Raw genomic sequence first — 23,961 nt, 5'->3', positions numbered from 1 at the left:
CGCTATCAAGTATTGTACCCCCTTGGACTGAGACCAGACACTAAGCCAGTTGGTAAAATCAATCATTTTCTGTTGGTAATGTGGCATTATGCTTGGAGGAGGTAGTATACTGCTCAGTGCTAGGCTCATATCTGCCTGTGATACATAATCAGCAAACTTGATTATGTCTAGCTTCATATGGTAAAGGAAGGTGCATCTCAGGTCATTAAGACCTGCATGGATTACAACAGTCATACTGGTACCTGTGGTTCAGTGACCTGGGTGTCTGTGTGACTTGATGGCTCCTAGCCCCAGAAAAGCAGCTAACTGTGACTCTGTCCTTACTCAGTCTGGTGAGGGGGACATTGGTGTGCCTCGCTATAAAGTCACCAGTGACCAGGAAATTTAGTTGTGTGCTAGTTTGCCTTAAAGGCTTAGCAGAAGAGGCACTGGATACAGTGTTACTATGTGTAGCCATGGGTGATGTTTTAACAGAGTGTTTACATGATGGCTGAGGATTCCTTTTTTCAATTTTGATGTACAGGACATCTTAGTGGTTTAAGAAGGTTACCTGTAAGTGTCGCAGCATAGATAGTTTTATGTGTAGTGTCTTTACCCTGTGCAATAGGCATGGTGCAAGTATCACTGACAACCTCTGTAGGATTAGTTTTGGTTGTATGAGAGAGTTTTGCCTCCAGAGCTAAAGTGTATTTACACCTCTCACATACTTTATCTGTATTATTAAGAACAAGTGGGTTGCAAGTGTACATGAGGCAATTGCTACAAAGACTCAGAATACCCATCTCAACCAAGCAGACCTCAGAAAGAGTTGTGAAGTGCATATCCATGGCTGCTGATCTACTGGAGAGGAATGAGGGAAGATTTAAATATTGAATAGGTCAATAACACAAGGAACCTGATGAGCAACACTCAGCTATGCACAAACTAGATGCTCCAGTAGTTACAAAAAACATCTGTCTAGACAGTAAGGGGATCTCAAAGGAAACTTGCAGTGAGAGTTTGTCATGTACACAGATTACAAGAGGGAATTATGCTGCAAGATATCGGAGTCTATTAAGATCGCTGCTAGGCACTGCTGAGATGAGAGCAACAGCTCTAATTAAACACTGCAAAAAAGGTAAAAAAAATTCAGATATTCAATACAAAAACACAATTAATGCAGCTGTAACAAAAACAATGTGAAAAACAAGTGTGGAAACAGTGAATATGTAATGCAAGTCTTAGCTTGGTTGTAGGTTATGAGCCAAACATTGTGTAAATTAGATGTTTAAACAGCAGAGGAGATTTGATAAAATAAAAAAAAAATACAGACAATGTTCTGTGGTCAATCAAAAACAACATATGTGTCTTTCTTTTACACAGTCCCAGGCTAAAAAAATGACTCAGATCCCCTCTACACTCACTAAAGTACAGCCAAGGCAGTTCTAACTAAAGACTGTAAAAAAGGTTAAAAAGTGCAGATATTCAGCACAGAAACACTGAATTAATGTGGTGAAAAACAAGTGCTGAAGTAATGGATATGGTAATGTAAGTCTTAGCTTTTGCAGAGCTTAGCAGAAAGTAGCAACACTCTTGTTTTCAAGTAGCATAATTGCCAAATGATGGCAAATGCCTCAGGCATAGAGATTCAAATTTTAAACAAGCTAGCCCTCTAGCCAATCAAATAAAGGTACAATAAGACTTACACCAGCAATTTCCAACTCAGAAAGGCATAGGCTATCCTCTTCTTCCACAAGGGTGTAGACCACAAACCTTCCTACTGTAAAATAACTGGATTTGAGCCCAGGTGCTTAAAACCAGAACAAAGATACTTAGAATAATATGCACAGTAAGCCTTCAGCAGCAATTCTGAGCTCAGAAGAGTGGAGGCTACCCTCTCCTCCCACAAGAGTGTAGACTACAAACCTTCCTAATTTAAGTTAACTAGTTTGGAGCCCAAGTGCTTAAATTAGAACTAAAAGGCTTAGAATAACAATTGCAATGTAATCAGTCTACTAACAAGCAGTAATACATGCAACATATTAAATGCAACTGAACACTTTAAGAATCTGCAGCAAAAAGCCAAATAAAGTTGGAATAAACACAAATACAGTAAAAGCTGCTAAATAAAGTGCATTTTTTAGTAAGTGGGAAGGTAGGAAAAGGAAGATAATTCACATTTAACAAACTAAAGGAGGGAGGCCTTCCCAGTTGCTTTCTCAGTGCTTAGTAAAATAAGCTGATGAGATGAGACTGGGAGGAGTGTCCAAAGTCAGATGTACAGTGGGGGTGGGCAACTCAAAAGCCACTAAGTTTAGAAACACAGCAGGAGTAGGGTGAGTGGGTAGGGAAAAATAAATACAGACAGAGATCATCAATACTTAAGTGGAGAACAGCAAGTCACACAGCACTAAAGCTAAAGATGCCATTAAGTACTTATAGTTAACTGAGGAATGCTATTTATCAGCTCCACCAACTAATTATCTGGATTTCATTCACTGTCTGCAAAGGAATTATTTTCTAACCGACCCCAGCCAAGACCATTTGAAACTCCAAAAAGATTGAAAAACTAAAACAAAACAAAATTTAATATGAGTAAAAATAAAAAATGGAAGTAACCAAACCTTAAATGAACCAAAATGAAATGCAGACAGACATCAGCAATATTCAGGCAGAGAACAGCAAGTCACAAAACACTCCTAAGACTCTTAAGAAGCAAGATTTCTGACACAGCTGAGGAAGGTTTTATGGTTGTCCTTAACAGAGATATCAGTTCCCAATTTATACTCATTTTTGGAGGGTTTGATTTTGTTTCTGTGCTGTTTTTTGATCTGTCTGAGTTCATCTGTAGATGATGGGGTATTAAGATTGCTTTTATGGGTTTTACATTTCTTTATCTTACTTTATAGTTTGTTTATACTCAAATTCCTCCATAGGGGTTTATTCCTAAATTGGTGCTATGTTTATGTCTTATGGGGACAAATGCCTAGATGCTTGCTTTGAGGTGTGCATAGAATTATTCAAAAATCATTTACATTTCATCAGGTCATAAGTTAGCTGGATATGGTTTGCCTTTCAGTAGTCTCTAAAGATGGAAGGGTTTTGTGGTAGGTTAGGTTTTACCCTCATAGACGGTGTCACTGACAGGTGGTCAGATTTGACTGGTATAGTGATAACTCTTGGTGGTGAGCATACAGTGGCAGTATTAGTGAGAATAAGGTCCAATATTTTTTAACCCCTAGGTAGGACTTGAAACAGTTGGTCTAGAGAGTTAGCATTAATGAATTCCAGGAATATTTGTGTGTATTTGTTTGAGGTGATGTAGGTTTCTCAGTTAATGTTCATCCAGCTGGATAAACACTGGCTTCTCTGGGAACATATCCCCAAACTCCTGTACTACTGAGATGATTTCCTGAATGAAGGTAGGGAATGGCTGCTTTGAAAGCTCTACCACATCCACTGTGGTGTCAGTTTATCATAAGATCCTCTTCTGATTCCTCCTGTAACACTCCTGATACTGAGACCCAATTCTTTTTTTGTTTCATGATAGGATTTCGTCTTCCAAATGGCAGAGAGTTTGTGTTTCTACCTCCTGCCTGACAGCTCCATTTTACAAATAAGAGAGCTTACCATACTAACTGCAGTGAAGGGACCCTTCCCTGCTTCCTGTGGCTTGTTTTGTCAAACAAGGATAGCCACCATCACTTTTTGTTTAACTGGATGTTATTGGTCTCTAGCCCAGATATGCTGCTGCTGCTGTAGTTATTGTTGTTGCTCTTGTGTCAAAGCCATGAATTCTGTACGCCTAGTCCTAAACTTTATGAAATATTCCAGAACGTACTTCTTGTGGGAATCAGACTAACCCATACACTTATCACAACTTAATTATAGGGACCTCCTCCATCATCAACTGACAGTAAAATAAATAAAATGGTGGAAAAACACATGAACTCATGGGGTACCTCCCTCGATGCTAAGACAAGGTGGAAAAGGCCATTTGTCCCACTACCACTTAAACTGGTGTGTGAATAGCTACTGCTTGGTTTTATGAGCAGAGTTAAACCTCTAAACCAAGCGGGATCATGTTGAGCCATCAATAGTACTTTCATCAAGTGTTGTCCGATTGATGGGAAAAGAGCTAAATTAGTTTCATCAGCAGTGGAGTTTTATTTTTTCTCCACTGTTGTGCAACCTCAGAGTAGGTATATTTAAATTCAGGGGGGGTGTACCACCACATGGGGGTGCCAGGGGGCTTCCTCCCTGCTAAAATATTTACCTTTGAGGTTCAGCAAAACTTGTTTCAGTCTTTTTTAATTGATTGGACAGCGCTCAATTAAATTGCTGTAGATGCGTCAACATGTATGCCACCACACCATTCCTTTGTAGATAGTAGATGATGGATCTTAGCTGTTTTACTTCACAGCATTTCCGCAGAAAGGTCAGGACATCAGCCATTAAATTACCAACTCTGTCTGTCATTGTTTTCCATGTGGCTGTTTACCCTTTGAAATAGTGAAGGCTCTCCTTCCTTGCAAATCGTTTCTTACTACTCACATGTATTGCGGTAGGTTATCATTTCTTTTTCCAATATTTATTCAGAAGAAATTTTGCATAAGTCTTTTTCCTTGTGTACCTTATGCCCACCTATATGCCCTGAAAAGGAGATATAATGAGCTATGGTCAGAAGTGCATCCTGATGGTAGGGTGCTCATTACCTCTCTTAAGTCTTGTAAGGAGGGTAAGAAATGTATTCCTGTCTCAGTCTTTTCTTTGTGATCATCCTGATTTCTTCCAAAAGGAGCCTAGTTTTGACAAAAGTGGCTCAAATTCAAGCTTACTGCTCCTACTAAGCTCTTTCCCCAAAGTAGCCACATCACCATTCACTGCTTGAGATGTGTGCACTGGCTGTCTTTCCCCTACTGATTTCTCTGTTCATTTGTCTTCATGCCTTCTTGCATGTACATGCATGTACACAAGACACTGTGTCATCAAAACCATCACCTTTTAAAACATCTGTTTGGATGTAAGCAAAGAATGCAATCTCCAATTTTCCATTCTCCTGTTCCTATCCTAAGTAAACTCTGGCCTGTGCCACCTGAAAAGGTATCCCTATCTTGGGTCTAAGGGGAGTGGATTGCCCAGGCAAGTAATGTTCCTTTCTAACAATTGTAGGCCTAACAGTAGTTATGTCTGATGTGGTATCCCCCCTTAGTAATGGTTTTCATGTCCTTCCATCAAGACAGGGTACAGGCTTTTCTCCCAAGTGTCTCTCATCTACTGTATATGTTTGCTTAGCAACGTGTTGCATAATATTGCATACACCACAAAGGTGTTTCTGCATGTTCCGCAGTCATGCTGTAGTGTACTACCAGAGACATCTAGACAGCACAAGTGAGTCTTTAGCAGTCCAAACACATACATTCGACAATAATTCTGGTCTGTGACATGGTGGTGCTGTACACATTCTCTCCCATGGTCTGAAGCAATTCTCCCCCAAAATATCAGTCAATACCAGTAAGATGTCCCTGTGGAACATCACCACATACAAATCCTTGATATATGTAATGTGTGCCATGTGGTTGTTGTGAGTACTATCTATGTGGCCTGCTGACACAATATATATTATATCCTGTGCATTACAGACCACCTAGCAGTTGACGGAGGGATGCACCATACAGCTGATATACCATTGTCCCTGCCCAACAGATGGGGCTTTTATTGTGATATGAGCACAGTCATTGACTGATAGTACTTCAGGGAAGTGGGCCATGTCATAAAATGCCTGCATTTTATTGCTTCTCTATGGGAATCACAAATACTTCCCTACATACTGCAGCATGCCATTGAGAAAGTCATGGAGCATCCTTTAGGCAAATTCCTGGAAACACCCACAACATGCCCCACTGGCCACTGGAAGGTTCCTGTAGTTAATATCAAAGCCTTGCAGACTTTGTTGTACAAAGGAGTGAGTATTCCAAACAACTGACACGTCTGCATGTAACACAATAACAAATCACTAATTCTGTGACAGGGAGGGTATGGTATATTAGGTGCAGACAGGTTACTCGGCTGAGCTTAGGGTGACAACACACATCTCTGCGACTAGTGACAATGACAGCAATCTCTTTCATATACATGTTTACTAATGTGATGGCTACCCAATACATGTTGCTGTGTTTTTCCATACCTCCAGGATTTTACTGTAGTCAACAACTCTGGTGGTAGCATCTTGATGAGTGAAATATCTATATATTTCTGAATCATGCTGTCATACTGTTTACCTGCATTTGCATCTGCCATTACAAGACACAAAATATTTCTGGATTCCTGGAATTCTTTTATTTCTGAGTTACATGTGTTTTGTTTTGCTGCCATTATATTTCTGAATTAGAAGAAGAAAAGTTCTTATTTGTTACTGGTACAGTAGGGCAGTGTTAGTGTGGCCACAGTGTTGTGGGATATGGTCTGTTAGATGAGATATGAAACTTAAGGTCTCCTGCCAAATGTCATGTTTTTTTAGTTAGAAATGGACTGCTAAATGATATATTAGAAAGTATTTCCCGATCTCCTGGTTAACACTTCCACATAAAGAGAGACAATGGCAGCCACAGTGTAGAGCAACGTATAATATTTTATTCATAACTTGGAGTACAAAATTTATAGCCATCAGTCTGGTTTATGCCACTTGCATCTCAAATTCTGACTTAAAGGATTTATACCAGTACACTGGCAACAAGTGTGCACTCATCTGATAACTTAAAGTGGCTCTATCAAGTTATCCAGTGCATGTACTCTGCATCCTAAATATTTATAAGGGTTTCATCCGGCATGATGATCTGTACAATCTCTATTCATTCAAGATGCATGCACTTTCTAGGGTCTGGGATGAGGAGGGGCTACCTTTGATAAGGAGGGCTACATTCTGGAAGTTGGTGTAAAGTACCAAAAATCCTGACTACACCTGCTATGAAATGCTACTTTTCCTGATCTGTTATGTTACACTGCAGGGTTTGGAAGGAATGAAGGAAAAGCACCCCATGTGGGAGCCTCAACAGGACGTTACCACACACTGCCACATAGTAGCAGAAGTTGCCCAGTTGTATTTGTTTTTTTTTTTAAATCTTGGATTTTGAAATGCTATCATCTTTGAAAAATAAAACAGGTTGGATAAGCTAAAAGGAACTTTATTGAGCCAGTAAAGTGAAAGATAAGCACTTCTACTAAATTATTTTCAAGAGATGAAGACTTTTTCAGATCAATTTTAAGATAATATCTCAAAGAAGTGCCACCCTGCATGTGCAGTAGCAAACCCTAGTCTCTCCAGTTCCATCTCATGAGTACATGCCATGAGTGACAGGCACATTCTCAAATCGCCAGTTCCATCTCATAAGTACATGCCATAAGTGGCAGCACGTTTTCAGAGGCTTAATGAAGCCCCAGCCTAACTCAGCTATGAATGACTATGAAAACAACTATTTCTGTAAAATGTGTGTTGTGTATATGTTGTTCTCAGCTCTTTAGTTGAATAGCTATTGCAGTTTCTGTCATGCTTAGTTTTGTTCCTAACAGGAAATTTTAGCAAGCTAGAGTACTGTGATTTCAGCAGCTTGTCGGTACAAGTCCCTTTGTTTTCACATTCTATTCTGATTTACAAAATGCATAAAAATGAGTTGACACAATTCATAGGTTCATAGGTATGTACTAGGCCAATGGCCCTGGAGCCTTTACAAGCCTAGCCGATAGAAGTGTCCTGGCATCATGCCGCCATTAGTTACTGGTGCCTCTATCAAGTAGAGCCACTGGAGTGATCCCAGGGTGAACTTGCTATTTCCCATCCACTCATTAAGAATTCTCTTGAAAAGGGTCAGTGAGGTTCTCTGCTTAACATGTATGGGAAGTCTATTCCAGAGCATGGGCAGTCTCTGGGTTATGAACCTGTCCCTCCACCATGTTCTGTTGATTGCGGTAATGAAGTTGAGGTCCCTGGAGTGTGTGGTGCAAAGGCATTGGGATTTCTTTAGGTGTAACATTTCTAACAGGGCTGGGTCAGACATGGCTTTGTAAGTCAAGCAGAGATCGCCTCTTAATAGATTATGTGAGACAGAGAAATGCTGGAGTTTTCTGAGTCTGTCCATGCAGGGCATGTGTTTAAGCTCTAGGATCTTCTTCGTGAGATACTTTTGTGGTCTTTCCAGCTGTTGCAGGTGTTTAGTGAGGTACATGCCAAATGAGGCATTATACTCGATGACTGGTCTAATGAGGGAAGAGTAGAGAGAGATGATGACTTCTTTCTTCCTGGATGCAAAATCCTTGGTAATCAGATGTGCCACATAGAAGGATTTTTCTGACCACAGTGGCAATGTGGTGGTAGAAGGAGAGGTTGCTGTCAACCTGTGTCCCCAGAGCTCTTATAACACCTTCAGTATTCAGTGGGCTACCATCAATATGGTAATTAGTGGGAACTGAGTTTTTCCCAAAGAGAATGACAACACATTTTTTGGCATTAAGCTTAAGGCCATGGTTTCAACACCAGTCATTGGTCTCAGTGAGGCCTTTCTGTATAATGTCTACATCACGTATGGAGTTAATAATGGCTCCCAGCTTGCAATCATCGGTGAACTTGGTCATCCAGAGTCCCTCCATGTTGGCCTGGACTTCTGAGAAGTAGATGCCAAACACGAGAGGACCCAGGACTGATCCCAGTGGGACCCCACTTGTGACTGTTCGGCAGTCTGACTTGAAGTCTGCTACTTTCAAATTGTGGGTTCTATCTGTGATCCAGTTTGCAACCCACCTAGTGATATAGGGATTGATGCCTAGTTTGGTGAGTCTATCAATAACACCTGAGTAGGGAATGGTATTAAAGGCCATGGCCAGATTGAGGCAGGCTGTATGAACTGTCTTGCCTTCATCCACAGCTTTGCTGACTGACTCAGAGAAGTCAACCAGGTTGAGTAGGTATGATCTACCCTTCACAAAACCAAATTGCGTGGGATCCAGAGTTTGGAGATTCCCTATATCCTTGTTAATTAGATCCATGATGATGCACTCCATAGCCTTACATATCAGACTTGTCAGGCTAATGGGGCGATAATTCACAGGGTCTGTAGTCACTCCCCCTTTATGGAGAGGAATGACTGTAGCAGTCCTCCATTCTGTAGGGACAAAGTCTTAGGTGAGGCTGTGATTGAACAGGGCACACAGGTGTGGTGCCACTTCACTTTGTAGTTCATGTAGAACACAGCCAGTGATATTGTCGGGTCCCATGGAAGCTGTAGTCTTGGCCTTGGACAATGCAGCTTTAATCTGTGCTGCAGTAATGCTGGGTGCCTGGCATTCTTCCAGTATTGTGATTAGTCCTTCGGGGTAGAGTTGGCAGTGAATCTGTTGGCCAGTATGTTGGCAATATCTGTTGACTAAGTATAGGGGGTACCATTGTGCAGTAACTCAGAGCAAATCTGGGTATTGCCGTGGAGATTCTTGATATAACTGTAGAAGACTTTGTGGTTGTTTTTAATGTCTGCTACAATTCTGCCTTCATAGCTAGATTCAGAGGTTTTGATGAGGGATCTCAACTTTTTGTTGAGGCTAATAAAGGAATTTTTCCAGTCTTGGGACTTCACCTTTTTCTGCAACAGTTTCTTCCTTCTATTGTAGAGTTTGTTAATGGCAGGGGACCACCAAATTGGCTTACTTTTTTTGGAGGAGAGCATCTTGGTTCTGTTGAGTATGGCTAGTTCCATGCATTTATGTATGTGTTCATACAGTGCGTTGGTGTATGATTCGGCAGTCATGTACCTATTTTCCATTTGCATGGGTGCCGTAACCCAAATTGAGAAATTCTGCATTAAAACCCTGTATATTAATGTTCATAGGTATATACTAGGCTAATGACCACCTGTGCCTTTTTAAGCCTAGCAGCACAGTCTGACCAAATTGTGTTCCTATGTATCATGGGCATTTATTAGGAGGGGAGTATGTTAGTTAGGAAGTTTCTAATGGTTATGTGTTGGGGGAGGTATGTTTGTTTGGGAAATAGTCACTGACTGCCTCTATCTATGATGTGGGGGCCAAACCCAGGATAAATTTCTGATTTGCCATGCAATGATCAAAGTTATGCTTAAATAGGGTCAGGGAAGGACTCTGCTTCACATTGAAGGGAGCCTGTTCCAGAGCATGAGGTTCACCACCATATCCTACTTATGTCACAATCAACATTTAAATCCTTGAATCTAGTGGTTCTGACACTGTTCATTTTGTGGATGTGCAAAGGGCCATCAGAGCTGGATTTGAGGATGCTTTGTATGCCCGGCATAGATTGCCTCTCAGTAACCTGTAGGAGACCGAGTATAGAGATAGGACTTCAAGGTAATCTGTATAGGACAATGTGTTTATACTCTGGATTCTCCTGGTAAGGAACCTTTGTGAGTATTTCAACTGTGCATATGTCTGGTCAGGTACATGCCGAAGGTGGTATTATACTCAATGATAGGTCTGCTAAAGTCCAAATAAAGTGGCGCTGTGACTACCTTGAACCTGGATGCCAAGGCCTTTTTTTATAAGTTGGGTCACATATTGGTCAAAGGCTAGATTACTCTCTTCATATGCTCCCAGATCCTTGACTACAGGGTCAACTCTTAGGGGTGTCTAATTGATGGAATAATTAGCCTGGGTGGCTGTTTTCCCAATATGCACTTCAATGCATTACTTGGCATTGAGTTTTAATCCATGACTTTGGCACCAGTCATTTGTCTGTGTTAGACCCTCTTGTAAGATGTTTATGTTATGGGGTGAATTTATGATAGCTCCCGATCTGCAGTCATCTGCAAACTTGGTCAATGAAAGGCTCTTGACATTAGCCTTTATCTCCAAGAAGTAGATGCCAAATAGGAGCGGTCCTAACACAGAGTTCTGAGGTACCCATCTGGTGATTGGTCTAGGGTATTTGTGCTAATAAAGTCCATGGATCATTGAGGCAATGTATGTTTCCCAATCTAGAGAGGGGTAGTTAAAGTCTCCCATGAATAGGGTATTTGGTTTAATGGTGACTGTCTCCAGTAGGTCTAGCCATGGGTTATGGGATTCTTGGGACATAGCGAGTGAGCTATATTTTGCTAGGCTATAGTATGGGACTTTGTCTATGGTGATTTGCACGTGGATAAAATGCATCATCCTGTTTAACCAACCTAGAGGTATACTTGTTGTTAATGTAGATTGAGACTCCTACACCTTTTGTCCCTGTCTGTGCAGCTGATGGTCTAAATGTGGGGAAGGCACTGATGCCTTGTACTGCTGAAGTATTTCCTGTGGATTTAAACCATGTCTCAGTGATGGCATAGATGTCTATATTCTCCATAGTGAGGAGAATTTGTCGGGTGTGGAGTTTCTTGTTTAGGCTCTTAGCATTGAGCAGTAATGCCTTTAGGTTTCTTTTAGTTTCATTTTCTATGTCAGTAGGTTTGTCAATTTGACATTGCCTAAAAAAGGCTTTAAAGGGTGGATAAAGCCTAGGGGGAACAGGTGCAGACCACCCTTTGCAAAACAACGTGGTTTGTTAACCATGTCTTCCCATCCTTACAAATATTGAATCTCCCTGGAAGGATACCAGAAACTAAGACAATTATTGAAGTCAACCATATTTTGTTCGTATTGTGGTAACATTCTTGGTGAAACTAGAATGCTGCTCAATGCAAGGCACATACCTGTCTGAGGCACATATTCAGAGAGAGAGATCAGCAATGATTCATAAAGTCCATGGAGGTATGTCTCATGTCATTAATTCCCACATAGAGTAGTAGTGGTTCCTGTGGTATAGTGACTTGACTGCATGTGTAACTTAGCAGATTCTCACCCGGATAAGCAACTAACCGTTATCTACTTATTGTTCAATCTGGGTGTCCTGTGTGTTGTACAATGGAGTACCCTATGACAAGTGTCCTGGGTAATATACTTGTTAGCTTTATGGTTTATGCTCTTGGGGATCTACTGGGTATATTGATATGTGTGGTGTTTGCTGTTGCTTTTAATGAGTACTTTAGAGCTTGCTGGGAATAGGTGTTGCCATTTATAGACTTAGGAGGTTTTTGAGATTTGGGAATATTGCTTTTTTGTGCCTCAATAAAAGTTGACCTACATGTGTAGGATGTCAACCTTGTTAGTAAGCAAGATTTTTACCTCCAGTGAAATTGTGTGTGTGCATCTCTCACTTACTGTGTTTATTTCTTTAAGGATTAAATCTGTGAGCATGAGACAACTGCTACATATTCCTAGGATAATCATATATAACAAGCTGGATACAGAGACATTTGTAAATTGCATGTCCATGTTGTCTGGACCTGTATGTGGATGGGCTACTGCTGGTTATGGACTCGGTTATACAAAGATCTCTTTGAGTGGTTTCTGGGGTTTGGTGCTAGACTAGATTAGACTGTGCTAAGATTTGATAGCAGTACTGTTTAACATGCAAACTAACTGCTCTAAGCTTGTCTGTGTGCAATGGCTTTGTTTTAGCTACATTAAGTTACAGGTTTCAGTTCTAAGGGTAGTTTTATAGATGCAATTTACTCAAGAACAATACTGATTTGCTAGGTGGGCACTTACTATTATGGATATATGAAACCAATGGAAAAGCCCTTAAATAGCTTACACAACAGACAATAGCAATGAAAGAGAGGAGGAATGGATTTTGGATGCCAGATTAGCATTAGAGGTGTAAGCCAGAGACACATCCTTTTAAAACTACAGCAGGGAAAGGGGAGGGGAGTGAGGGGTGGCAAAATTTCAAATTGCAAGAAGCAGACTTCCTATAGAGGATCAAATAAGGATAATACTGGAGTTCTAGTCCTTAGGTTAGAATTCTGCTTACTCTCTCAGTGGGGGCTGGAGCAGACACAAAGAAGAGGGGCGGCAGTAGCAAAATAACCACAAAAGCACTAGAATGCAACTTTAAACAGGTAAATGAAAGGCAGAATATAAGGCTCTACCACTAAAAGTGTAATATACCCAGCTGTAAAAGTACTGAAGCACAAATCCTGGAGCTGAGTTTACAATACTGCCACTACTGGAATCTCACCATAGACCAAGGCACAAGACTATGCAGACATTTACCAGTATTGCTGCTTATAGGGAATTTTGCAATAAATGGCTAAATGAGTCATACATCTGGCAGTAGTTTACAGTTCTGCCACAACTGTGAATGAAACTGAAAGATTTAGGCTCCAGACAGCAGTCAAAATACAGATAACTTTTACACATAGCTTTACTTGCATAGATAGAAGTGCAGCATAATGTAGAAATGAAGCTAAACTCTTGCAGTAGTACACACTCTTTGCACAGCTGCAAATGATGCTATAAGACTGAGGTCCCAGAAGAAACTAAAAAAATGCAGACAGATAACTATTTTGGCTAAACATTAAAAAAGGCAGAAAAGCATAAAAAAGTATCATCACACAGGTCACCACTATAAGTGCAACTTAAAACATTTAAGCAGAATTTAAATAAAGTATGTTTTTCTTCTCTTTTGATGTAAAGCTTGTTTCTCACATTTTGGGGCTTTCCATACCTCTCAGAGTCTTGAATAAGAGATTCTGGGTGGGGTGTAATTCTGTGCTAAATAATGGAGACTTGATAGAGGGCAATCTAATCAAATAAGGCCAACATTGGAGATCTAGTCCTATAGTTAGAATTTCAGAAACTTTAGCTTACTGTCTCACTGGGAACTGAGGCAGACACAAAAATAGGGGAAAACAGTAGCAAAGTCAACACAAAGGCATTGGAATACAACATTAAGAAGGTAAATGATAAGCAGAATATAAGACTAGCAGCAAAACTGGAATATAAATAGCTGTGAAAGTACTGAAGCACAAATCCTGGAGCAGAACTGACAACATTGCCACTACTGCAGTCCCACCACAGCTAAGTCACCAGGCTATAACACATTTACTGATGATGATGTTTATGGAAAAATGCTGTACTAAGTGACTAAATAAGGCTCAACTCTAACAGTAGTTCACAGTCTTGCCACAACTGTGAATGAAACTACAATACTAAGTATCCAGGCAGAAGTCAAAATACAAACAGCTAGCTTTTACAAGTAACTTTACATATATATATATATATATATATATATATATATATATATATATATATATATAGGTTCATAGGTTCATAGGTTCATACTAGGCTATCTGCCCAAGGGCATTTATAAGCCTAGCCCAGAATTTTGTGGCTTTCGCCACCCCTTAGTTTGAAGGAAACTATGTCCATTATTTTGCTGTGCCTCTGTCAAGCAGTGACACTGAGGTAATCCCTGGGGTATATCTGCGATCTCCCATCCATTGGTCAAGATTTCTTTTGAACAGGGCCAGCGAGGTGCTCTGCCTCACATGTACCGGGATTTTGTTCCACAGCATAGGGAGTCTCTGGGTGATGAATCTGTCCCTCCAGCACGTCCTATTAATAACCGTGTCAAGGTTTAAGTCTCCCGCCCTTGTAGTTCTGAGGGATCTAGATTTTTTGAGGTGAAGCATATTCATCAAATCTGGGTTTGACATGGCCTTGTATGTCAGGCACAGGTCACCTCTGAGCAAGCGGTAAACGACTGAATAGAGCTGGAGTTCTTTCAGTCGGGCAGCATAAGACATATTTTTGAGACCCTTTATCCTTTTGGTGAGGAACTTTTGGGGCCTTTCCAGCTGCTGCAGGTGTTGGGTCAGATACATTCCGAATGGGGCATTGTACTCAATCATTGGTCTGATGAGTGATGAGTACAGGGGGACGATGACCTCCCTTGATCTAGATGTGAATCCCTTCATGATCAGGTGGGCAATGTAGAAGGTCTTCCTAACTACTTTAGCAACGTGAGTGTCAAATGAAAGGTTACTGTCAGCCTGGGTCCCCAGATCCCTGATAACCTCTTCTGTGCTCAGTGGATTGCCACCTATATGGTAGCTAGGGGTAACCTTGTTTTTCCCGAAGGGTATGACTATGCATTTCTTGGCGTTTAACTTTAGGCCATGGCTCTGGCACCAGTTATCCGTTTCTGTGAGACCCTTCTGAAGGATATATATATATATATATATATGTGTGTGTGTGTGTGTGTGTGTGTGTGTGTGTGTGTGTGTGTGTGTGTGTGTATGCAGTATAATGTATAAATAATGCTAAAATCTTGTAGAAATAAGCAATCTACTTATAACTGCAAATGAAGCTACAAAACTAAGGATCCAGATCAAACTAAAAAATGCAGATAACTTTTTTTGGCTAAAATATGGAAAAAAGCAGAAACATACAAAAAAGTATCATTACTCAGGTCATTATAAGTGCAACTTAAAATATTTAAGCAGAATTTAAAGAAAAGTAGTTTTCTTCCTTTTTGATGGAAAGCTTGTTTTTCATACTTTGGGGATTTTCAGACCTCTCAGAGCCTTGAATACATGATGCATATAACTTTCAGTCAAATATTTTTTACTTGATATACAGTAACAATGTTGTTGTTGTTACTAGACCTCTGCTCACACACAGTTGTATACTATGCAGGGTAAAACTAATCATTATGTTTTCAGATTTCATTATTCTAGCAAGATGCTCATAGCTGAAACTTAACAGAGGTAAATAACAGGTTGTCAGATATTCATAAATTATACCCAGCTACTTTTTTATTCAGTTTTTTTTTTTTTTTTGCTCTTTTCTTGTAACTTCCATCAGCTGTTCCTGGTACTAATATTTATATCCAAGTACTTTCTAAGTGACCATATTTTGTTCCTCTTTTGTTTACTCCATTTGAAAGGCTATCCTCCATTACGTAGGTAGAATTTATATTGCATCCATTTTGTAATTAAGGTGTTTTCAGAGGCACATTAAGACAGCATAACATGTTTGGGGATGTTCCTTGTATTTGAGAATACTCTTATGTTACCCTTGCAAATGTTTAGATTCTGACTTTTTTCTTTCAGTAGCTCAGACATAACAGTAATTATTCTAAAGGAGAATGCATCTTGCTAGAACATTATTTGTAAAACAAAATGGAAGTTATACTTCATCATCCATGTAGTCACCTTGTCTTTGGCATCTCTTGTGGTCTTCTCTTTACATTAGATTTGTTCTGGCTTATTCTTTAGCGATAGACGAAGCAGTATAATTTCTATCTTTGCAATGTGGACTGTTTGGGATGCTTTACCATGTTTTGACAATGCACATTGTCGATTAAGAAGTCTATCATTGCCACCTATCAGTCAATGAAACTATACCTCAACCTGTTTAAAATTGTCTTGGAGGTACTTCTTTGAGATGTAATCCAGTGTTATGCCATATTAGCAGTGTTTCTTAACTGTATCCCTTAATTGAATATTGCAAAGGAAAAACAAAGGAAAAAGTTACAATCCAGCATTTTAATCATATTTCCCTGTGAGTTTTGAGTACAGTGCATTTCAAACCACTCAGGTTCATTTTGTTCACCAAGATTCTACATAATCACTCGATTCCTTATTAATAGTACCATACAGGGTCCAAAACCCCTTGCAAAATGCAATCCAAACAACCAGCTGAGCCTTACTGTGATATAATCGCTAGGGCCCTTAGTGGATATTTAATCTGGTCCAAATCTCTTTGTATTTTATAGCAGTGTGCTGAGACAGAGCTCTGGCCCTTTTACTAACACCGTAAAAAGTCTAACTTGTATTCTGCTTTCCTTTGCAGTAAATTTGCTCTGCAGTAATATAATGTTGGCATTTTAATTTTTATTCATTTGTTTTCACCAAGGCCATGTAGTTCTTTCTTTGCATTTGAAATGATACATTTCACAGTGAAAATAAAACTGTCCATGTGAAATATATGTTAGATTCCATAAGAAGCAAGACACTAATTATGTATTGTATCATGCTGTTTACAATACTGATGACAGATCCATTTACTCATTAGGCAGTACAACCCATAAAGTCATCAATGACTGAATGCAATATATAATTAAGTTTTATGTATACAGTTTTCAACATGGGTTAAATCTGATACTGTGCAATTGATAATGAATACCTTTGTCTATTTTTCTAAACTTCTGTTTAATGGAGAGTTATTCAGTATACTTAAATGAGCAATTTTGTGTCATGCAATAGCAGAAGCATTTGTTAATATTTGTATACTCACAATAAGTATTTTGTTTTGTACTTAAAGGAAATAGAATGAGGCACAGCTGTATGCACATCAAGTTGGTGAAAGTTTTTGCTTAACAAATTTCTGACATCACAACATAAATATTTAAAATAATTACTGGTTACTATTATAGCAATAACCCATGCCTGGGTATGGGTAATGCTGGATTTACCCAGAGTTGGCGTGGTTTGGTCATGAGGGTGAAGCCCGAGTGGCCAAACAAAGCCAACCATGGATAAATCCAGCATTACCCACACCCAGAAGTGGGTTATTGCTGTTATACAATGACATTATTTAAGAAAAAAAATAATTACTTTTCTTAAATAATGGCATTGTATAATGCCTCCTTGTTGCCCTTCCGCAGCTGTCTGGTATTCTGCGGCAGTTCTGATGTACTGCACATACATATGCCTAAGCAGTACATCAGAACTGTGGGCAGAAGCAATGGAGAAAACAAGATCTCCGTTGCTTTTTACAAACTGTTTTTGCTATGTTAAATGGGTTTAACATAGCGAGACAGCTTTAAAAAAGCAACAGAGAATCTCCGTTGCTTTTTTTAAAGCTGCCTCGGTATGTTAAACCCATTTAACATAGCGAGACAGTTTTGAAAAAAGCAACAGAGAAAGCAAGATCTCTGTTGCTTTTTACAAACTGTTTCGCTATGTTAAATGGGTTTAACATAGCGAGACAGCTTTTAAAAAAGCAACGGAGAATCTCTGTTGCTTTTTTTAAAGCTGTCTCGCTATGTTAAACTCATTTAACATAGCGAAACAGTGTGAAAAAAGAGTTATAGTAATGGAAAAAGTCCGGGCGACCGGTCCTTTTTCCATTACACTAACTCTGATTTTCAACGTGCACGCTGACCAATCAGCATGCACATTTTTGAATATTAATGGGGGGGAGTTGTATAATAGATTTGTTTTACATATATAGTCTTTATAGCTCTCCTATAGTTCTCCTTTTCTGTATTTACTGTAAGAAATTTATTTTAATGTATTTTCCCTGTTATTCAAAAATTACTTTTGATTTGAGTTAACACACTGGCACAAATGCCAAGTGTCTGTCTGTACCACTTACACTCTAACTACAGCTAGGAGGGGCAGATGAGTGTGTACTTTCCACTTTCCTTTCTCAGAGGGTATTAGCCATCTTCTGAGGTACATGCTTTTGGAGCGGTGTTTGGCAGAAAGCCTATCATGATGTAGGACAAACCAATCATGCCTACACCCTGCATGGCTTCACTACATACTAGGCCCGCACTCCAAGAAAATCATGGTAAGGAAAATACTTTACATTCAGTCTGACTTGCTGCATGCTTCTTTTATTAGGTTATTATGCATCTCTTTTCCTTTGTTTTGATATCACAACCTGTTGGTTGGAAAGTTGGAAATTAGTTATATTACCATAGCAGTATTCTGAGACCACCTTTGGGATATATTTCATAGGTCTACATGATATCGCCGAAAATAACACTGAGGAATACACATAGCTGAAAAGCACTAAAAGAAAAAAACTAATTCCATATTAAAACAATGGAATGAACACTCACAATATGTAAACACACTCACATAATTACAGAGACAACTTCTAGACAGGCACAGAATCCCTCACTTTGCATCCCCACAAAAACACAATACCACCTGCACCCTCTAACCCTAATTCTAACCTTAAACCTAACCTCAATCTGAATCTTTAACCTAACTCTCACCCTAGTCCTAGCCCTAACCCTAGCCTTATCCTAATCCCATACTCCAGCCTAGATCCCAGCTCTAACCATCAAGCTTGTGCAGATACTATACAAATGCATTCAAAGCACTGTCCTTTTAAGTAATCAGACATTTGGGCAAACTGAATTCAGTGACGTGGTCTTGATGGTGTGATCTTTGAAAACACTGTCTTTGAACAGCATAAATAAAGTGCTTCACTCCTAGTCAATACAGGGATGATTGGACCTAAATATTATACTTTGTTAACACTCTAAATGTAATTAGTTCTTTACATACTTGGAGTGAACAGTTTGTATATGTAAATTAAATTCTATTTAGCGTTACTTCTTTATTTGGTAAATTAATTTCAGAAAAAACAATAACCAATAGGAAGTATATTTTTAACACTACATTATGACAATATTTTTGCTAACCACCTCCAAGATTGACTTCAACAATTGGCTAAGTTTCTGGTGTCATTCTAAGGGGATCCAGTATTTGTCTGCCTGGGATGACATGATTGACAGATCACGATGCTTTGCCAGAGATGGCCTGCACCTGTCACCCTTGGGATTCTGGATACTGGCTAAGGCTCTTGCCACCCCTATAGTGCCTTTTTTAGGCAAGGTTCAAATGACAAATTCACCACCATAACAGGTACAAGCAAGCAAAATCTGAGGGTAATGGTACTCAGTGCTAGAATTCTAAAACTCAAAATGTACTCACTCGAGGCACTCCTTAAAATGGAGAACATCAACATCTGTGCAGTGACAGAGACTTGGTTCAAGGCTCCAGAGAGCACCCCTGCATTACCAGGCTATAATTCATACCACACCTTTTGGCCACCTAACCTGGAATGAAACACTAAAGTGGAAGCGTGTCCATATTCATTAAGGATATTCACACCTCCAGGCTAGTTGCTCAACATAATGCATCCGATATTATCCAAGTATAGCTAACTCTGGGCAAGACAGCAATCCAAATTGTAACTTGCTACAGATCCCCCACCATGCCCCAGGATTCCAACTCCTCATTTCCTGATACACTGGAAAATATTAGGGTATAACCCAACATCCTAATAATGGGCAATTTCAAATACCCCACCATTAATTGGGAAAAGTACTCATGTACCAACTCCTTTGCTCGACGTTTTCTGGAATTCATAAATTCCTATACCTTAGATCATCTTATACACACCTCCACCAGAGCAGCAATATCCTAGACCTGGATATTATGAACATGGGCGACCGGTGTTCCACACCAGAGGTAAATTCCTCTTTGGTCAGATCCAACCACAAGCTAATCACCCTAGACATCCACCCCCCCCCCCCATTAGGGAAACCACCGTAAAAAAATTTCTCCAAAACCAGCTTCACACTTCCTAAGACAGAAGTGGCAAATTTCAAGACACCCATGCAGACGGACAATAGAGGTACGACTGCTGAATCCTACACAAAATGCACTTTATAAGCACTTACATGAGTGTATGAATCATGCTATCCCTAACAGAACCAAGATGCTATGCTCGAAAAAAAAGAAGCCAATCTGGTGGTCCCCTGCCATAAACAAACTCTACAACAGAAGAAAGAAACTGTTGCAAAAAATAGTAAAATTCCATGATTGGAGAAACTCCCTGGTCAGCCTCAGTAAGAAGCTGAGATCCCTCGAAAAATCCTCCAAAGCTAGTTACGAAAACAAAATCGCCACTGATTCTAAAGACAACCCCAAAGCATTCTATAGCGGTGTCAGGAATCTCAATGGCAACACTCAGATCTGCTCTGAGTTACAGCACAATGGCACTAAATACACAGAACCAACTGATATTCTCAACATCCTGGCAGATAGGTTCAGTGCTAACTTTACCCCCCCCTCACCCCCTAAAGGGCCCATCTCTATACCAGAAGAATGCAAAGTTCCTGTAATCATGGCTGCACAAGTAAAAACCACACTCTCCAAAGCCAAGAACACAGCATCCATGGGACCTGACAACGTCCCAGGCTGTGTTCTACATGAACTACAGAATGAACTGGCACCCCACCTAAGCACCATGTTCAGTCATAGCCTCACTTCAGGCTTTGTGCCCACTAAATGGCACATAGTGACGGTTATCCCACTCCACAAATGGGGAGCCACCATGGACCCCGGGAACTACCGCCCCATTAGCCTGATGAGCCTGGTCTGCAAGGCCATGGGATGTATCATCATGGAACTTATAAACAAAGGCATTGGTAATCTCCAAACTCTGGACCCCACCCAGTTCAGGTTTGTAAAAGGCAGATCATGTCTCCTAAACCTGGTAGACTTCTTTGAAGCAGTCACCAAAGCCGCAGATGAGGGTAAGGTGGTTCACACAGCCTATCTAGATCTCGCCAAGGCTTTTGACACAATTCCCCACTCTGGAATTATAGATAAACCTCACTAAACTAGGTATAAATCCCTATGTCACAAGATGGGTTGCCAACTGGCTCACTGACAGAACCCACACTGTGAAAGTAACCGACTCCAAGTCCGACTTCAGACCAGTGACAAGTGGAGTACCACAGGGTTCAGTCCTGGGTACTCTCCTGTTTGGCATCTACTTCTCTGAAGTGCAGGCTAACACAGAAGGTCTTTGACTAATGAAGTTCACAGATGACTGCAAACTAGGAGCAAAAGGGCCTCACTGAGACAGATGCCTGGTGTCAAAGCCATGGCCTCAAACTCAATGCCAAAAAGTGCATTGTCATCCCCTTTGGTAAAAACTCTGTACCCATGAACTATCACATAGGTTGTAGTCTACTTAACACTGAAAGTGTGATAAGAGACCTTGGGACACAGGTGGACAGTAGTCTCTCCTTTGATAATCACATCGCCACAGTTGTCAGGAAATCCTCCTACATGGCACACCTCATCACAAAAGATTTCTCATCCAGAAAAACAGAGGTCATTGTTCCTTTCTACTCGTCACTCATTAGACCCATTATAGAGTACAGTGCCCCTTTTGCTATGTACCTCACAAGACATCTACAACAACTGGAAAGGCCACAAAAATATCTCAAAAAGAGGATTACCAGTCTCAAACAGATGGCCTATGCAGACCGTCTCAAAAAACTCCAGCTTTACTGTGTTGAATATCGCCTACTCAGAGGCGATCTCTGCCTAACATACAAAGCTATGTCAAACCCAGAGATGTTGGACATGCTCCATTTAAAAAAATCCCACTCCCTCCGAGCTACACACTCTAGGGACCTAAACCTTGTCACCACAATAAACAGAACATGCTGGAGGGATAGATTCCTGTCCCAGAGACTTTTCATACTCTGGAACAAACTACCTGTCTATATCAAACAAAGCTCCTCATTAGCACTCTTTAAGAAAAATCTTGATGACTGGATGGGAAATAGTAAATTCACCCCAGGGATCACCTCTGTGGCTCTGCTTGACAGGGGCACAGGAAAATAATTTTCTTGGGTGGCGAAAGCCAGGGTACCTTTTTGGCTAGGCTTATATAGGCCCTAGGGCCAATAGCCTAGTACCTACATATGAACCTAAATATGAAGTTCAGACAATTTGCAAATTAAAGTAAAACAATGTATAATAGTCATGTTCAGAGTGCTTATTCTTGTATAATGCTAAGCTGTAAGTATTGTATAGATTTATAATAAATGTCATAATTTGTGTTATCAGTTGTATCCAGAATATTCAGTTTACATAGGATTTTTCTCCATTCTTTGCAGTGTGAAGATTTGCATAACGAGGTTCGAGAGCTGGAAGAGCGTTATAAGATCAGCCAGCAGCAAACGGCAGAGATCGAAGCAGAACTCAAAAAGTGCAGAGAGGAAATCCAGAAACTGAAAGGGTCCAGAGCGCAGGTAAGGAGTAAAGGCTGCTTCTCTGGCTAGGTGTTCAAGATACCGTTAAACACACCCTGGTCCTTTCACTTCACCATCCAAGTAGTACTACACTTCAACTGTCCAGAGTTTACATTTTTTTTTAAATAAATTAGTAAAGTCACTAATGCCTGAGAATAAGAAATAAGCAGCAAATTAAAATCAATGTAAAAGTACTACTCTGCAAGAGAACAGTAAGGTATTGCTAGAGGGTTTGCCTTGAACTCCTGATAAAAATCATCTCTAATATCATGCTCATTGGAGCAGTATTTTAGATTTATTACAAGAGACAAAATAATTGCAAAAACTGCTGCCGAAAATGTTTTTCAGTTAGAAAGGCAGTTCACAAATACCAGGAATAAAAGTAAGTTTACCAAAGCATTAAACAATTTCTTTTACGTCATTATTTTGATTGTTCTCTAGCAAGCTGCCAGGCAAGATATTATGAAGACGTTCTCAACAATGAAATATTAAATAATATCATATCTCCAGTAGTATATAAATAGACTGAAACATGCATTTACAAAGTCATAGTACAGAGACTGGTGATGTTTTCTTGAGCTGGTTAAAGTCATATATGTAGGATCCTTTGAACAAGCCATAATTGCCTTGTTAGCACAGAGGCTAACTGAGTCTTTGCAGTGTACAGGTACAATACACTTTGTGTTTGCTTTGGATTTACTCAGAAGTGTGTACAGTGTATGGCTTTGAGCTTTAGTAGATGAAATTTAAACAGATTTAAACAATAAAGTAAATCAAAGGGGAAGAAACTGAATTGCAGAGTATCCTTTCTTGATTTATCTTTTGATGTCATTCCTGCCTAGACTCCCCAAGGTAAAAACAGAGCCAAGCCTACAGAACTATCATTCTGCTACAACTGACTTTTACCCTGTTTTGTGCCAGTAGAATTTTTGTGAGACATTCATCTTCCAGATCGTGTTTCTTTTAGTAGTTTTTCACACTGAAACGGGAATTTTGTGATTTAAACATTTGTGTAAATGATATATAATGTCCGAGCTTGTACTCGGGGCCTAATTGTTGTGTCCATAATGGCTTACATAACTGAATGTGGTTCTCATACTGGGGCTACATTTCTACTTCACGATGTAGTGTTTAGCTGACTATTGAAGTGAGTGGTATGTTGCATGCGTCTCATATATTGTTTTCCAGTTTACTGCTTTTTGTGGGAGGGGGTGGGAAGCATGAATTATGATTGATTGAGAAAGATAGTTACTGCATTTTTAAAGTGGAGGTGTCATTATCTC

General features: G+C 39.9%; 1 protein-coding gene across 1 annotated transcript in view; it reads left to right on the top strand.

Moving 5' to 3' along the window:
• Positions 1 to 23,961, top strand: part of CCDC136 (coiled-coil domain containing 136) — an 852,200-nt gene that overhangs the window by 425,983 nt on the left and 402,256 nt on the right. The window contains exon 7 of the mRNA XM_044088645.1: positions 22,544 to 22,678. Within this exon, the coding sequence (XP_043944580.1) occupies positions 22,544 to 22,678 (135 nt within the window). The remainder of the gene's footprint in view (positions 1 to 22,543; positions 22,679 to 23,961) is intronic.

The sequence above is a fragment of the Protopterus annectens genome, chromosome 11.part0, assembly GCF_019279795.1.
Source record: "Protopterus annectens isolate FY-2018-M chromosome 11.part0, PAN1.0, whole genome shotgun sequence".
NCBI classification, from domain to species: Eukaryota; Metazoa; Chordata; order Ceratodontiformes; family Protopteridae; genus Protopterus; species Protopterus annectens.
Note: the sequence above shows the minus strand (reverse complement) of the source record. Positions and strands in the feature narration are given on the sequence as shown.